The 18,368-nt window shown below is 42.5% G+C and overlaps 1 protein-coding gene across 1 annotated transcript in view; it reads left to right on the top strand.

Annotated features, from left to right (window-relative positions):
• The window catches only part of LOC114111402 (allergen Bos d 2-like), a 74,144-nt gene that overhangs the window by 37,003 nt on the left and 18,773 nt on the right, over positions 1-18,368 (top strand). Inside the window, exons 2-4 of the mRNA XM_042241951.2 lie at positions 15,408-15,547; positions 15,740-15,810; positions 17,124-17,231. Coding sequence (XP_042097885.1) covers positions 15,408-15,547; positions 15,740-15,810; positions 17,124-17,231 — 319 coding nt within the window. The remainder of the gene's footprint in view (positions 1-15,407; positions 15,548-15,739; positions 15,811-17,123; positions 17,232-18,368) is intronic.

The following is an 18,368-nucleotide window of genomic DNA, read 5'->3' as shown; positions in this document are numbered from 1 at the left end:
GAGTCCCACCACCTACGATAGTTGCTGCAATAAACGACATTGCTATCATTCACAGACCGTTCAGTCGAGAAGACCGGAAGTCCTTGGTGTCTTAAGAAGAGGGGTGTGTGGAAAAAGCTTTCCTAGTTCACTAGCTGTCTTAGCTCATTCTAGCAACACAGCCTCTAGAAATGTCAGTGAGACAGAGTTTACCATAGGAGGCATGACTGAAGACAGTGTGTGAAGAACAAGATATGTCCAGTTGAAAAGGAAAAAAGTTAATTGTACTGAGGTTTCAATTTTTTTGTTTTTTTGGTCACAGACATGTGTAAAAATTTTTCTGAATTGATTCGTGTATCAGACAACACGTTGGCACTCTATGCTGAAAACTTTGATAGAGTGAAGACCACAAAAGTGACTCGTGCCTCGGTACGTATGTAGCATATTCTATGCAACCTAGTCATGTTCGTATTATCAGTATTTTTATATTAAGAACAGAGGTGCATACACAGCTTATATTATATTAAGTACACTACAGCAGACATGTGTTCAAGCGAGAGAATTCAGACTTTATATCACATGAGTCAGGGCGGCGGAAATGTTGTCTAATAGGAAACTGAACCAATGTATCCACGGGGGATTCTATAAGATGGCATTTTAAAACATCAGATACACTTATCATGAAGATGCAATGAAATATTCCAAGATGGTCCATAGGATTCTTGCCAAATATCACATATTGGGGTTGCCAAATTCTGACACCAAAGTGAACCAAGGTTTAAATTTGAGTTTAACAGATTCACAGGCCCCATCCTTGACGGCGTTCATCTACACCACATATACTCTATTTTTTGTCAAAATCACTTAAAGGATGCCTGACACCTGAACCCAATGCTCTGAAAATAAGCACTGGTCCCTACTGAACTTTCAGAGTCATGTGTTCAGGTATGTTAATCATTATGCATCTGGCCAACCCCACAGCAGTCACTGACAGGTAGCTTTAACCTTTCTGATATTATATCCACATTGGTGGATAGTGGGGATTGTGTCTGCTCTCTGAGAATGAAAAAGTGTGTATTTTCCCCTCAGTAGCATGTGTAATGGGATTAAGGTGCCTGGTGAAAAGTCCCAGTCATTTTCCCCCAGTCATTTGAATATTGTTTTCCAGTTGCTAAGTCCTGCCTGATTCATTGCGACTCTGTGGACTCCAGCACACCAGGCTCCTCTGTCCTTCACTGTCTCCCGGAGTTTGCTCAAAATATGTCCATTGCCTCGGTGATGTTATCTAACCATCTCATGTGTCTGGGGTTCATGAAACCACAGGAAGAATTACAGTGGTAAAGAATCTGTCTGCAATGCAGGAGACCCCAGGTTGATTCCTGAGTTGGGAAGATCCACTGGAGAAAGGATAGCCTACCCACTCTAATATTCTTGGCCTTCCCTGGTGGCTGATAGTAAAGAATCCTCCTGCAGTGCAGGAGACCAGGTTCTATCCCAGAGTTGGGAAGATTCCCTTGAGAAGGAAATGGCAAACCACTCCAGTATTCTGGCCTGGAGAATTCCATGGACAGAAGAGCCTGGCCGGCTACAGGCCATGTGGTCACAAAGAGTCAGAAACAACTGAGAAACTTTCAGTTACTAATTAATTAGACAAGTTGCACAGAAAGAGTTAAGAGTTGGGAGGATTTCTGAGTCTCATGGCCCACCATGACCTTCTCAGGGCCCACCAGGACCTTCTCAGGGCCCACCAGGACCTTCTCAGGGCCCACCAGGAGCTTCTCTGACATACCATTAGTGTCTACATCTGACTCGGAGATGCTTAAGCTCACAGGTGAATGGTCTGTGGTTCTCTCAGTAGTTGTAACAAGTAGAATGTGAGAAAATGTTAACTGTGTGCACTGTACCCCTATGGACCCCCATCTGAAGACTTGTGTGCACCTCAGGCACCACTGTACTGAATGACCTGGTGAGCAGCGTTTACGTGATGGTGGAGGGCAGTGGTGTTGGTGAGGCTTACTGGACACTACAGGTAGGAGCCAGGTGATACTCTACAACCTATGAAAGATTCTAATGCACACACCTTCTGCCCTGTTTGCTATGAAATCCAGCCGAAGGAGTCAGTTTCACTGCAGAAGAAATTCAGGAGTATGAAGAACCAAACAACGAAAGAGGGATTCCTGAAAAAATGCCGCCAAAACGGGTAACACCCCAGAGGACAACAGGTATCATAAATGAAAACGCATCACAAGGACACTCGATTCAAATTTCCTATTCGCACAGCCATCTTTTACCAAGGCTGCTATAAAACAATCCTCTGAGATAGAGGCATGTCAATGGTCTTTTTTTCCCCTTATCCATTCTCTTTCACAGACAACTGTCCTAAACAAGAACTGAGAACCTCCGCTGGGTGAGTAGAATAGTGATACATACAATACTGAGTTTTCTTTGTAAGTGAAGACATTTCTTCTGTTGTGTACTGCTTGAAGAATGCGATAGATACACAATGAACTATTACTCAGCTAAGAAAAAGAAGAAGTAACTCCATGTGCAGCAACACGGTTGGACCTTCAGATGATCATACTAAGTGAAGGAAGTCAGAAAGAGGATAGCAAATATCATATGACATCACTTACAGGGGAAACGTAAAATGAGATGCAAATGAACTATTTCTAAAACAGAAACAGACTCACAGACACAGGAGACAAATTTGTCATTACTAAAGAGAAAATTTGGGGGGAGGGGTAAATTAGGAGTTTGAGATTAATAGATATACACTACTATACATAAAATAAATAACAGGACCTACGATATAGGAACTACTATATAACACAGAAATCTACTTGTCTTGTAATAACCCATAAACAACAACATTCTAAAAAGGTATATATTACGTACACAGATGTATAACTGAGGGCTTCTCTGGTGGCTCAATGGTAAAGAATCTGCTTTCCAATGCAGGAGATGTGAGTTTGATCTCTGGGTCATAAAGATAGCCTGATGGAAGAAATGGCAACCCACTCCAATATTTTTCCATGGGAAATCCCACGGACAGAGTAGTCCAGCAGTCTACATTCCACAGGGACACAAGAGACGGATGTGACTTAGTGACCGAACAAGAAGAAACGCACAAATAAATTACATTGCCTGCAATATGTACATTTCAATATAAATTAATTTTTAAAAAAAGACTGAGATAACAAAATATGCACCTTACCACGTGACAAAGTCTCGGGCTTCCTTAAGTCTTTGGATTTAAATGTCCAATCACTCACATTGGTCTGCAGTCCACGGTGGGATGCTCTGAGGTCAAAGGAGAAGACCTGGGAAGAAGAGCTGGGAAATATGATGATCCCTGGGGAATCCCACTGTGCATGAAGGACTTTGCAGCCACAACACCTTCATGATGATAAATGAGATTACAGATGATATAGGTGGCACAAGTTACCTGCTATATCATCTCCTACATCCTGGACACGTGCACACGTAACTTAGTGTCTCTCAGCATAACACAACTGATGCACAACTGCTCACTGCTAGTTTCACCAGATGGTGATTCTATACAAACCCACAGGGGCATTCACACAGAGGGACTTCTGTGAACTGTCTCTTGTAGGGAAATTTATCCACAGCTCCCATCAGTAACCTCTTCTATTTTCCCTTTCATGCTCTGGCCAATATCATGTTAATCCTAATCAGCTCAACAATGTATTACTTTTTCTCTTGTTTAAAGGAAAAAAAAAAGAATATGAGCACCATAGAAGCACTAATGTGTCCCAATCATCCATATGAATATAACAGACGCTTTCCTTGAAATCATCATTTCTTATCTCCCAGGATATCATGACCCTCAACCCATGGCTTTCCAACAATGAATCTCCTCTGCTCTTGCTGATGTTACTGAATTCTTAAATTATTCAATGAACTGATTGACGTACATATGTGTCAGTAAGGAAATGTGCCATATTTGAAAATGCACAAAACTTGTAAATCCAATCAGGCAGAAAATCAAGTATACAATGAAGGAGGAAATAACTCTGTTTAGGACACACGGTGTGAATCCTGCAAGTGTTGTGGTGAAAGAGAGAATAAGCCACATTTGGTAGTTTATTATTAAGTGATGTAAGGTTCCCACCAGATGCCACATGAGAGATGGGACTAGTCAGTCAGACAACTTCAAAATAGATTATGTTCTGTCCTGACTGGCACCTGAAACCAAGTCAGTTATGCAGCTAAGCAGTGTTCATCTGCTGCAGGGTGAAGTGAAGTGAAGTGAAAGTCGCTCGGTCGTGTCCAATTTTTGTGAACCTCATGAACCATACAGTCTGTGGAATTCTCCAGGCCAGAGTACTGGAATGGGTAGCCATTCCCTTCTCCAGGGGATCGAGCCCAGGTCTCCTGCATTGCAGGCGGATCCTTCACCAGTGGAACCATCAGGGAAGCTGCTAGTGGTAAAGATTTAGCAGAATACAGTGTTACACGGCCTTGCAAGGTGGCACAGTGGTAAGGAACCTGCCTGGCAATGTAGGAGACGTAAAAAAATGCAGTTTTGACCCCTAGGTCAGGAAAATCCCCTGGAGGAGGAAATGGCAACCCACTCCAGTATTCCTGCCTGAGAATCTCATGGAAAGAGGAGCCCAGTGGGCTCCAGTGCATGAGGTCGCAAAGAGTCAGATGCCATTTACTGATTGAGCATGGATATGTGTACAGCAAAAAGTGAACAGTATTTACTCAAGAAAGAGCACTGATGGTAGTTAGAAAGAACGGGGTCTGTCGTGTCCAACTTGGGGCAGCTAAGTCCAGCTCCACCCCCAGAAGCAGTGGCCTACTGATGCAGGTCCTGAGTAACCTGAGGTTCTGCATAAATGCGCCTCATCAGGGATGTTTTCAAAATAATATTCATTGATTGGTGCCAACTGAAGGGGAAAAGAAAGGAATATTGTGGGTACCCAAAATGATCGTGCGGCTGACTAGCCAAGAAACTGTGAAAAAATGTCTCAGGGAGATGGGAAAGATGAGGTAGCCCTAGACCACTCTGGAGACATTTGGTAGGTTTCTGGGGATGTGGAAGGCTGTGTCCACTTGAAAAACTAGTGGAGGGGCAGGAAGGACAGACTAGAGCCCTGGTCACCCAGAGCTTACTGTAAGCTACATGCACTTTGAATGCATGTTACACCCATACAAAGCTCTCCAAGGATAAGATCTTAGTGCCTGATCACTTGAACTGTTCAAAGAACATGAAACATTAGTGGTTGACTACTAGTCTATGCCGCCTGCATGGATCACTGCCTCGTGTGGCAAAGAATATAACCAATATCATTTCGTATTGACCATCTAACGATGTCCTGTGTGCAGTCGTCTCTTGTGTTGCTGGAAGAGGGTGTTTGCTATGACCAGTGCATTCTCTCTGCTAAATTCTGTTAGCCTTAGCCCTCCTTCATTAGGTACTCTAAAGTCAAACTTGCCTGTTACTCCTGGGATCTCTTGACTGCCTACTTTAGCATTCCAGTCGCCTATAAGGAAAAGGACATCTTTTTCGATGTTAGTTCTAGATGGTCTTCTAGGTCATTATAAAAGTGTTCGACTTCAGTTTCTTCAGCATTAGCATCTGGGGAGGAGACTTGGATCACTGTGATATCGAATGGTTTGCCTTGGAAACGAACAGAGATCATTCTGTCGTTTTGAGACTGCATCCAAGTACTGCCTTTTGGACTCTTTTGTTGACTATGAGGGCTACTCCATGTCGTCTAAAGGATTCTCGCCCACAGTAGTAGATATAAGGGTCACCTGAATTAAATTCACCCAATCCAGTCCCTCTTGTTCACTTATCTCTAGATTGTTGATGTTCAGTCTTGCCATATTCTGTCTGACCACTTCTCATTTACCTTGACTCACGGATCTAACATTCCAGGTTCCTATGCAATATTGTTCTTCACAACATCAGCCTTTACTTCCATCACCAGACACATCCACAACTGACCGTTGTCTTCGCTTTGGCTACACCTGTTCATTCTTCCTGGAAATGTTTCTCCACTCGTCTCCAGCAGCATATCAGGCACCTACTGGCCCCGGAAGATCAGTGATCATTGTCACATCTTTTTGCCTTTTCATACTGTTCATGGGGTTCCCGAGGCAAGAATACTGAAGTGGTTTGCCATTTGCCATTCCCTTCTCCAGACGTGTGTGGCAAATGGCTATGCATAACTTAGTGAAGGCATGAGCAATTTCGTGTAGGGCCACCCAAGAAAGACGTGTCATCCCAGAGAGTGCTGTCCGAATGTGATCACTGGGGCAGGCAGTGGCAAACCACTCCAGGATTCCTACAGTGAGTACTGCATGAACTGTATAAAAAGGCAAAAAGTTATGAGGTTGAAAGATGAGCTCCACCCCCACCACGTCAGAAGGTCTCCATTATTGCTACTGGGAAGAGTGGAGGACCCCTACTAATAATCCCAGAAAGAATGAAGGTATGCTCACTTATTCCAAATGAAAGGCAATGCCAAACAATGCCAAAGAATGCTCAAACTACCGCACAACTGCATTCATCTCACATGCTAGTAAAGTAATGCCCAAAATCCTCCAAGCCAGGCTTCAGTGATACGTGAACCGTGAACTTCCAGATGTTCAAGCTGGTTTTAGAAAAGGCAGAGGAACCAGAGATCAAATTGCCAACATTCACGGGATCATTGAAAAAGCAAGAGAGTTCCAGAAAAACATCTATTTCTGCTTGATTGACTATGCCAAAGGCTTTGACTGTGTGGATCACAATAAACTGTGGAGGGAGGTGGGAGGGGGGTTCATGTTTGGGAATGCATGTAAGAATTAAAGATTTTAAAATTTAAAAAAAAAAAAAATTTACATTCCCACCAAAAAAAAAAATAAATAAATAAAATTATATTAAACATTAAAAAAAAAAAAAAAAAAAGAAAATTCTAATAGAAATGGGAATACCAGACCACCAGACCTGGCTCTTGAGAAACCTGTATGCAGGTCAGGAAGCAAAAGTTACAACTGGACATGGAACAATAGACTGGTTTCAAATAGGAAAAGGAGTATGTCAAGGCTGTATATTGTCACCCTGCTTATTTTACTTATATGCAGAGTACATAATAAGAAACGCTGGGCTGGAAGAAGCACAAGCTGAAATTAAGATTGCCAGGAGAAATATCAATAACCTCAGATATGCAGATGACACCACCCTTATGGCAGAAAGTGAAGAGGAACCAGAGACTCTTGATGAAAGTGAAAGAGGAGAGTGAAAAAGTTGGCTTAACATTCAGAAAACGAAGATCATGGCATCTGGTCCCATCATTTCATGGGAAATAGATGGGGAAACAGTAGAAACAGTGTCAGACTTTATTTTTTGGGGCTCCAAAATCACCGCAGATGTTGACGGCAGCCATGAAATTAAAAAAACACTTACTCCTTGGAAGGAAAGTTATGACCAACCTAGACAGCATATTGAAAAGGAGAGATATTACCTTGCCAACAATGGTATGTCTAGTTAAGGCTATGGTTTTCCCAGTGGTCATGTATAGAGAGTTGGACTGTGAAGAAAGCTGAGTGCTGAAGAATTGATGCTTTTGAACTGTGGTGTTGAAGAAGACTCTTGAGTGTCCCTTGGACTGCAAGGAGATCCAACCAGTCCATTCTAAAGGAGATCAGCCCTGGGTGTTCTTTGGAAGGACTGATGCTAAAGCTGAAACTCCAGTACTTTGGCCACCTCATGAGAAGAGTAGATTCATTGGAAAAGACTCTGATGCTGGGAGGGATTGGGGGCAGGAGGAGAAGGGGACGACAGAGGATGAGATGGCTGGATGGCATCACCGACTATAACCTATAAAAGATTCTAACGCACACCCCTTCTGCCCTGTTTGCTGTGAAATCCAGTGAAAGGAGACAGCTTCACTCAAGAAGAACTTCAGAAGTATCAGGAACTGAACAGTGAAAGGGGGACTCCAAATGGAAATATAGAATATGCCATTGAAACAGGTAAAGCCCCAGAGGACAGCAGGTACCCAAAATGGAAATACATCTCTAGGACATTCAAGTCAAATTTCCTATTGACAGAGACATGTTTTATAAAAGCTGTTCTGAAATAATCCTTTGAAATAGAGACATGTCAATGGTAATTTTCCCCCTTATTCATTCTCTTTCATAGACAATTGTCCTCCATAAGAAAAGAGAACATCAGTTGGGTGAGTAGACATGTGACACCAACAACACTGAGCTTTTATTCACTAGGTTCACACTTTTTTTGGGGGGGGGGGGGGGGTTGTACTGCTTTAAGAATGGTATATGTATACAGTGGAATATTACCTGGCCATGAAGAAAAAATGACATAATGCCATTTGCAACAATATGGATGGATCTAGAAATGATCTTACTACGTGAAGGAAGTCAGAAAAAGAAAGGCAAATATATGCTATCACTTCCACATGGAATCTAAAATAACCATACATAAAACAGAAACAGACTCTCAAACACAGGCAAAATTAATAGTTACCAAGGGGAAGTAGCAAGGGATAAACTGAGAGTTTGAGATGAACAGATAGACACAAAAGTAAATGACAAAGACCTACTGGAGAGCAGAGAGAACTATGCTCAATGTCTTGAAATGACTCACAAGAACAAGAATGTACAACGGCATACATTTACCTACATTTTCTCATTTACTGAGGGCTTTCCAGGTAACTCAGAGGTCAAGAATCTTCCTTCCAATGCAGGAGACACAGGAGAGGTGAGTTCTATCCCTGAAAAGGGGAAGATCCCATGGAGCAGGGAATGGTAAACCACACCAGTATTCTTGCCCCGGAAATCCAAAAGACAGAGGAGTCTGGCAAGCTGCAGTCGATAGGACACAAAAAGTGGGACACAATTTAGTGACTAAATAACAACAACAAAGGTATAAATAAATCACGCTGCTGTACGGCAGAAAGTAACACAGTATTGCAAACCAAGGACTTTCCAATTAAAATTAACTTACAGAAAAAGAATAGGATAACAAAGAAGTCTACCTTGCCAGGTGGCAACAACTCCGGGCTTCCTTAGTATTTGGATTAAATATCTAAACACTCACACCAGTCTAGACTCCACGGTGAGATGCTCTGAGGACAGAGGAGGAGGCAGTGTGAAGCCCCGAGCTGTGAGATGTGATGACCCCCCCGGTGAATCCCACTGGGAACGAAGGACCTTGCAGCCGCAACACATCCGTGATGATAAAGGAGACTGCAGACGACGTAAGCCGCGCAGGTGACACAGGATATCATCTCCTACATCTCAGGCCTCTGAATATGTAACCTAGCGACTCTCAGCAGACGAGCTGATGCAGGACTGCTCACCGCTAATTTCATCAGGTGGTAACGCTATGCAAGCCCACAGGGACACACACAGGGACTTCTGTGAAAAGGGTCTTGTAGGATAATCCCTCACGGCCCCACTCACAGAAGGACTTCTGTGAAAGGTGCAGGGAAAATTCTCCACTGGGTCCACCATCCACTGCTTCTCTTTTCTCTTTCATGCTATCACCAACATCATGTTCTTCCTAATCAGCTCAACAAGTGCTACTTTTTTTTTTTCATGTTTAAAGAAATAAACGAAATAAGCATATGAGCAGCACCGAAGCACTAATGTGTCCCAATCATCCAGATGAAGATAATAGACCTTTTCCTTGACATCATCATTTCTTCTCTCCCAGGAAATCAAGAATCTGAACCCACAGCTTTCCAACTATGAGTGTCCTCTGCTCTTGCTGATGTTACTGGATTCTTAAACTGATCAATAAATCGATTAAAGCACAAATGTGTAGTGAACAAAGGTGCTACATTTTGAAATGCACAAAACATGTAATTTCAATCGAGTGTTCAAGGAAAGGGGAAATAACTCTGCTCAGGACGCATGGTGTGAATCATGCAAGTGTCCTTCAAAGAAGAGTGAATATACCACCAATGGTAGTTGTATATGGCAGTATAAGATTCCAACCTGATGTCACATGAGAGACGGGATTGGTTAGTCAAGACAACTGCAAACAGAATCTGAGTTGTTCAGTGTGGCCCCTGAAAACAGCACAGCTCTGGGGTTAAGCAGCATTCATCCGCTGTGGGGCTGCAGGGGTGGAAAGGGTTTTGCATGCAGTCTCACATGGGCTACCTGGGGGTGCAGTGGTAAAGAAAATATACCTACAAATGCAAGAGCTGCAGGAGACACAGGTTAATCCCGAGGTCAAGAAGGGCCCTGGAGGAGGAAATGGCAGTGTTCTTGCCTGGAGAATCCTATGGACAGAGGAGCCTGGTGGGCTACAGTTCATGGGGTCGGGATCGCAAGATCAGACACTATTTATCAACCGAGCACACACACACACACATACAACAAAAGTGAACAGTGTTTACTAAAGAAAGAGCACTGATGGTGTTTACAAAGCATGGGGTCTGTGGTGTCCGACTAAGGGGGCTATTCTCCAGCTCAAACCCCAGAAGCAGAGGCCTCGCTGCAGGTGCAGAGTTACCTAAAGTTCTGCGTGAAAGTTCCTCATCAGACATTTTTCAAAGCAATACTCATTGAATGGTACCAATTGATTTGAAAAAAGGAAAATATTTGGCATCATGTAGGTCATGCCCCTCGAACAGACAAGAGACCAGGAAAAATGTATAAGGGGGATGGGAAAGGTTAGGCAGTCCTAGACCACTCTGGAGACCTCTGGTAGGCTCCTGAGGACATGGAAGGCTGCGTGCAGCTGAAAGGCTGTGGAGTGAATGGGAAGACAAAACAGGGCACTGGGCACGTTCCCTGCCAGGGCTCATTGTAAGCTGCACGCACCTTGAATGCACGTTACAACCACACACGGCTCTCCAAGGTCAAGATATTGGTGTCCTTTGACTCAAGTTGTTGACAGAATCCAGAAAAATGTTGATTGATGTCTATGCTATACTCCCTTCATGGATGACTGCCTTGTGTGCTAAAGGGGCTTGCATGCCTCAGTGAAGCTATGAGCCATTTCGTGTAGGGCCACCAATGACAAATGTGTCACTGTGAAGAGCTCTGACAGAACATGATATATTGTAGGAGGAGAGTGTCAAACCACTCCAGTATTCTTGCTGTGAGATCCCCATGAGCTGCGTCAAATGGCAAAGAGATATGACACTGAACGTGAGTCCCCCAGGTTGGAAGGTGTCCAGTGTCGCTACTGGGAAGGTGTGGAGGACAACTGCTAATAGCCCCAGAAAGAAGGAAGCTATGCTCACTTAGGTCTCACCCGAGCAAGGCAGCCTAAAACAAGAAGCAAAACTAAGAAACAGGAAAAAAGTAACTGAGCAGAGGGACTTCGCTAGGGGCCCAGTGGTTCAGAATCCGCCTGCCAATGCAGGGGACACAGATTGAATTCCTCATCTGGGAAGATTCCACATGCTGTACAACAAGCAAGCCCATGCACTCCATCAGCTGTGCTTGAGGTAAAGAGCCCGGAAGAGAGAACCGTCACCACGAGTCACACCACTACAAGAGCTTAAAACTTCTAAGAGAAAAAGCTGCAGTTTGAATAATGAAAGCAACATTACGAACCAGGCAGGACATACGAACCATTAAATTTTTATTTTCACTTTATTTTGCTTTACAATACTGTATCGGTTTTGCCATACATTGAAATGTTGAAAGAGACATGTGTACCCCAATGTTCATCGCAGCACTGTTTAGAATAGCCAGGACATGGAAACAACCTAGATGTCCATCAGCAGATGAACGGATAAGAAAGCTGTGGTACATATGCGCAATGGAGTATTACTCAGCCATTAAAAAGAATACATTTGAATCAGTTCTAATGAGGCAAATGAAACTGGAGCCTATTATACAGAGTGGTTAAAAAATTATTTTCAAGGATCTTTATCCAGTTGACGATATATCAAATCCTGGGGAATAGGGATATATGACAAGTGGACTGCATTTAACCAATGTGGATGTACAAACACTTAGAAGTTTGCAGGGGGTTAAGGAGTAGCAAGGAAGAGTGAAAGAATAAATGACATGGCTGATTGACATAAGAAACAAGAGAACTAACACATCTGTCTCCTCACATAGCTACCCCATGTACGTGTGTGTGTGTTTGTGTGTATATGAGATTAAAAACACTTAAATTTCTGCTCTAAGTGATTGACATGTAAGTGTGAAGTACTATTCAGTTCAGTTCCATAGTCAAAATGCTGTTCATTATATCTTTCTTTAAGCCATAGGAGGTCTTCAGGTAATTACAACTGAACAGAAAAATGCATACAAAAAGAGAGAAAAAAAAAAAACCAGTAGAACTTCAGTCAATTAAAGCCTTAAGTTTTAATGTGATATCGGCATATGTTGAGGACTCTGTGGCCAGCATTTACCCAGTGATTATTTATTTTGGCTCCAAAATGTAACAAAACTAATGTCTTGCTATTTTAGACATCCTTTGTGAAAATCAACAGAATATATAATATTCTAATGATCCATAAATGGATGAGAAATTCTATTTCCACAAGCTTCTGAACCATGAACACTTTGTTTAGGACACAAACTTGTTGAAGGCTAGTCATATGATCTTCATGTTCCTACTATCTTTAACCTTGCCAAAAATAAAGGCACCAAGAATGGGGAAACACAAACCAACACACACACACACATCTGCTCTTGTGGAAGGGACAGGAATATACAAATAGATTTTGGATATGCTTACAAATTGTGGTGTTGGAGAAGACTCTTGAGAGTCCCTTGGACTGCAAGGAGATCCAACCAGTCCATCCTAATGGAGATCAGTTCTGGGTGTTCATTGGAAGGACTGATGCTGAAGCTGAAACTCCAATGCTTTGGCCACCTCATGCGAAGAGCTGACTCATTTAAAAAGACCCTGATGCTGGGAAAGATTGATGGCAGGCTGAGAAGGGGATGACAGAGGATGAGATGGCTGGATGGCATCACCGACTCAATGGACCTGGAGTTTGGGTGGACTCCAGGAGTTGGTGGTGGACAGGGAGACCTGGTATGCTGCGGTTCATGGGGTCACAAAGAGTCGGACATGACTGAGTGACTGAACTGAGCTGAATACCTACAAAAGATATTCAGTAGAAAATAATAATCATACAGAGAAGACTTTTGGAGAAATTGTGAATTCATATGCCAAATAGAAAAAAAAGAAAAACAAGCTTCGACCCCCTCATTGCTCCTTGTTTTACAACTGACACAGAGAGACTCATAGACCTGTATGTAAGACCAAAAGCAAGAAAGACTCTAGAGGCAAAACACAGGCAGATATTCTGTGACCAACATTAGGTGGTTACTGATTAGAATATATGCCAACCAGGATCCCACACTGGGAACAGTACGCTAGTAACTAAGCCTCAGTCAAAATATTTACATCTCTGAGAGACACCCTTAAGAAAGCACAAGAGAAGCCAGCAAGTGGGGAAAAATATTGGCACATCTATATCTGAAAAGGGACTCTATCCAGACTATATTAAAAACCTAAAAATTTAAAAAAAAACATAATTCACTCAGGAATGAACAGATGATTTGCAGAGATACTTAACAGAGAAAATAGACACACAGCAATCCCACCACTTTATTCATTCAGGAAATGAAAGTTACTACTGTAACTGGACACAGTCACACCCTTATTATAATCTCTGAAATGAAAACAACTGACCATATTGAGTCCTGGCAAGGATGGAGCAATGGAAAGTCTCATCTCCTGTTGGCAGAAGTTGAAAATCAGAAGGCATTGAGATCGAGCAGTTTCACATCCAAGTCTCTACCCACAAGACAACACGGTCAGTTCCTTACAAAGACTTGTCTATGAACACGTATCCATCAACACTGGAATGGATAAAAATGGGACATATCCTGACAATAGTTTGCAGGGGCAATGGTAATGGAGTCTATAAAAATATATAGACGTTTATTCAAATAAATATGCTGAGGGAAAGAAGTCGGAAACACGCACTCAGGAGGAGTGGAATAAGGCACACAGTACTATTTATAAAATGAATAATGGACAAAGATTGAAAAGTAAAGATTGTACAACAAAGGAGGGGAAAGCCAATATTTTTATAACTTCAAAAGGAGAAATACAATTATGAGTACCTATACGGTATACCTGTAACAACAACAACAAAAAAATTGTACATCAACTATGCCACAATTTCAACATAAAAAAACAGAGACCCCTAGGAGGAATTCCCTGAAAACTGATTCCTGTAGAGATACTACATATTTATCTTCTTAAACAGGACAGTACCATCTTTAGTTTTAGAAAATAAACTTAAAGAGACCTCTTCAGTGTGAAAGGAATAACACAGTTCAGTTCAGTTCAGTTGCTCAGTCATGTCCGACTCTTTGTGACCCCATGAATTGCAGCACGCCAGGCCTCCCTGTCCATCACCAACTCCCGGAGTTCACTCAGACTCACGTCCATCGAGTCGGTGATGCCATCCAGCCACCTCATCCTCTGTCGTCCCCTTCTCCTCCTGCCCCCAATCCCTCCCAGCATCAGGGTCTTTTCCAATGAGTCAACTCTTCACATGAGGTGGCCAAAAAAATAAAGTCTGACACTGTTTCCACTGTTTCTCCATCTATTTCCCATGAAGTGATGGGACCGGATGCCATTATCTTAGTTTTCTGAATGTTGAGCTTTAAGCCAACGGTTTCACTCTCCTCTTTCACCTTCATCAAGAGGCTCCTTAGTGCTTCTTCACTTTCTGCCATAAGGGTGGTGTCATCTGCATATCTGAGGTTATTAATATTGCTCCCGGCAATCTTGATTCCAGCTTGTGCTTCTTCCAGCCCAGCGTTTCTCATGATGTACTCTGCATATAAGTTAATTAAGCAGGGTGACAATATACAGCCTTGGCATACTCCTTTTCCTATTTGGAACCAGTCTGTTGTTCCATGTCCAGTTCTAACTGTTGCTTCCTGACCTGCATATAGGTTTCTCAAGAGGCAGGTTAGGTGGTCTGCTATTCCCATCTCTTTCAGAATTTTCCACAGTTTCTTGGATCCACAAAGTCAAAGGCTTTGGTATAGTCAATCAAGCAGAAATAGATGTTTTTCTGGAACTCTCTTGCTTTTTTGATGATCTAACAGATGTTGGTAATTTGATCTCTGGTTCCTCTGCCTTCTCTAAAACTAGCTTGAACATCTGAAATTCCATGGTTCGTGTATTGCTGAATCCTGACTTGGAGAATTTTAAGCATTACTTTACTAGCGTGTGAGATGAGTTCAATTGTGGAGTAGTTAGAGCATTCTTTGGCACTGCCTCTCTTTGGGATTGGAATGAAAACTGACCTTTTCCAATCTTGTGCTTAATAAGATTCAATGTACTTCTCATCTGTGGTAAATGCAGAACCAAGACAGTGCTGTGTATTGGTGGCGGACCAGAAAAGAGATTGACTGATGTTAACAGACACCTTCCTTGTTAGGTTACAGGAGAGTGGCACACCATTTACGCAGCTGCAGATAACAAGGAGAAGATTGTGAAAGGGGGCCCGCTGAGGTGTTACTACCATCAGATTGAATGTATCAACGACTGCAAATACCCCTCCCTTACATTTTACGCCAAGTAAGCACAATCTGACCCAGCTGAAAACAAGCAGTCTGTTGATTTCTGACATGGGGTCCCGTCTCCAATGTGCAGTGAGAGGTGTGAGTCATGGCTGTGAAGTTGGGTGTGTGAACTCTATTCACGGAAGGGTGTCCTCAAGCCCTGGGAAATGAACAGTCAGAAGGAATGTCTTGTCTGTTTGGTTTTCAGGGATGACAGGAGATGCCAGTTATTCACAGAAGCGCTAAAGAGACAAGAAGGAGATGTTTATGTCATAGAGTGTGAGTGTTTGAGCTTTTCAGAAGAGATGTCTTCCAGAAAACCATGGAACATGTTTAGATGGATAGTCTCTGTTTCATCCAAGACAACTAGATGTCTGGATGGGTGAACTATTTCCTGTACTCATTACCAATGCAACCTTGGAAAAGCCATTTAACTTTTCAGCAATCAATTCTGTCCCACAACACCAGGATGAGGTGCAAGGTTGGAATGTGGCCACTGATGGTCTCTGAGAAAAAGCTCCAGAACACTGACTCCTCATGTTCCTTGGGCATGGAGAAGTGTGATAACCTACTTAGGACTGTAACAACTCTCTCAAAATTTTTTTTGTTTCATTTGACCTACACGATCAAATTTGCAAAAACTAAAGAAATTCTTTAAATATTAAAGGTTCTTCATTAGCAAGTTTAGTAAGTAGAACATGATTAACTTAAAGCCCCCCAAATTACAACAGCTAAAATAAGAGCCCAAAAGTTTAAACTAATTTTACAGAATTGAAAGGGACTTTATACCATAGACTTCTATCTCTATAGCTTAAAATAAGGAGAAATAATTCTCAAATACACATATCAATCTATAATTTGAAAGCCGTATTAACAGAGATTCTATCTCTGTAGTTGAAAATAACAGAAAATAATTCTCAAATATTAATATCAATATTGTAATATATTAAGTGATCAAGTGTCCATATATTTCACTTTCATGGAAAAAATGTAGAACGGAGGACTCTAATCTCTGTCTGATGAATCTTTTCTAATTTCAACTGTGGACACACAGCCACAGGATCTAATCTGAAATCACTGCAGAGTGTATATGTCCAACATTTCACAATAGACTCATTTGTACCTCTTTTTTTAAGCTCTTGTCCTAGGAAATAACTCTGGATTGGGCATTAACTTTCATTGTACTATGATTCATTCAAATTCTTAGAATTCCTTTCTAACCATGACTGCACCTCCATGTTGGATCACAAAACTCTTGAAAATTTAACAGTTGGAGCTTGTGAGCTGGTATGAGACGGCTGAGGTTCAACACTTAACTACAGCTGCAATGAGAAACGTTGCCTCGTCCACCAACTGCTGAGTCTAGAAGGCTGGAAGTCTTTCATCTTCAGAAGAAAGGGGTGTGGAGAAAGTTTTCCTAGTTCGCCAGCTGTCTGAACTGGTTTCAGCAACACACCGCTAGAAATGTCAGTGAGACAAGGTTCACCGTCCGAGGGACGACTGATGATAGCATGTGAAGAAGAAGACGCGGTCAAATGAAAAGAAAAGAAGTTGATCATATTGAGGCTTGATTTCTTCTTTTTCTGTTACAGTCACGGGTACCAATGTTTTGCAGTTGACTTATGTGTCGGACAACATGGTGGTAACTTATTTTGAAAATGATGATGGAGAGAAGATCACAAAAATAACTGAAGGTGTTGGTACACACTGTAGTTGATCCAGTACAAAGTAGATGTGTTCCTATGATCAGCATTTTTATACTAATGTGAGAAGTACACAGATACTTTATATTATGGCTTCGCTGCTGTTCAGACAGGAAAGAACTCACCTGCAATGTAGGGCACTTGGATTCTCTCCCTGGGTCAGGAAATCCCTGGGGGAGAGCATATGAACCCACTCCAGTATTTTTGGCTGGAGAACCCCATGGACAGAGGAGACTGGCAGGCAAGAGTTCATGGGATCAGAGTCAGATAGGACTGAGCAACTAACCGTAGCCCACCATATGAAGAAGCCCAGAACAGACGTGTGTTTACACAGAGAATTCAGACTTCATGTGACATGAGTCAGGGATATAGAAAGTCTGTCTACGAGAAAAATGAGGACATGTACCTACTGGGAATTCTATCAGATGGCATTTTTAAACATGAGATACACTTGTCCCAGATTCCAAATGAAATACTCCAGGAAGCTCCATGAGTTTCTCACCAAGTATCACACAACAGAGTTGCCAGGTCCTAATGCCAAAGAGAACCAAGGTTTACGTCTGAGTTTAGCTGGCTCACAGGTCACGGCCATGGCTGCATTCATCTCTACAACAAACTCTTTCTTCTTTGTCACAATGTTTAAAATACTGCCCGAACTTGAACGCTAAGCTCTGCAAATACCTCTCGATGACACTGAATTCCGCAGAGGAAGTGTGGACAGGCACGTCAATCATTCTGCCATCGCGCAATCCCCTGGGTTCTCTGACATCCCGTTATCCTTTCTGCTACTATATGGGCATCGGAGGTGGATGGCTGTTCTGTGTCGTATTTGAGGATGACAAAGCCTGAACGAATCCCTGAGTGGGCCATGCGATGTTTTTACCAAATGTGGGTTCTTGCTGCCCGCCTTTCAAAAGCCAACTAAGAGCCCAGCTTCGTAGGAAGGAATGCCTGCTTTCATTCATATGCTGAAAACAAAGTGGGAGGGTCGACTTCTGTCCAAAGGCTGACTGCCCCACCCCACAACTGGCAACCAGTGGGGCAGGAGCTCTTGTAAACAGAGGGAGGGGGCTTCTTGCAGAAACAGCAGTCAGCTCTGACAGTCGTTTTGAAATTGGCCGTGAGCGGGTGACC

This window comes from Ovis aries, chromosome X (assembly GCF_016772045.2).
Source record: "Ovis aries strain OAR_USU_Benz2616 breed Rambouillet chromosome X, ARS-UI_Ramb_v3.0, whole genome shotgun sequence".
NCBI classification, from domain to species: Eukaryota; Metazoa; Chordata; class Mammalia; order Artiodactyla; family Bovidae; genus Ovis; species Ovis aries.
This window is presented reverse-complemented; position numbering and strand designations above follow the sequence as displayed.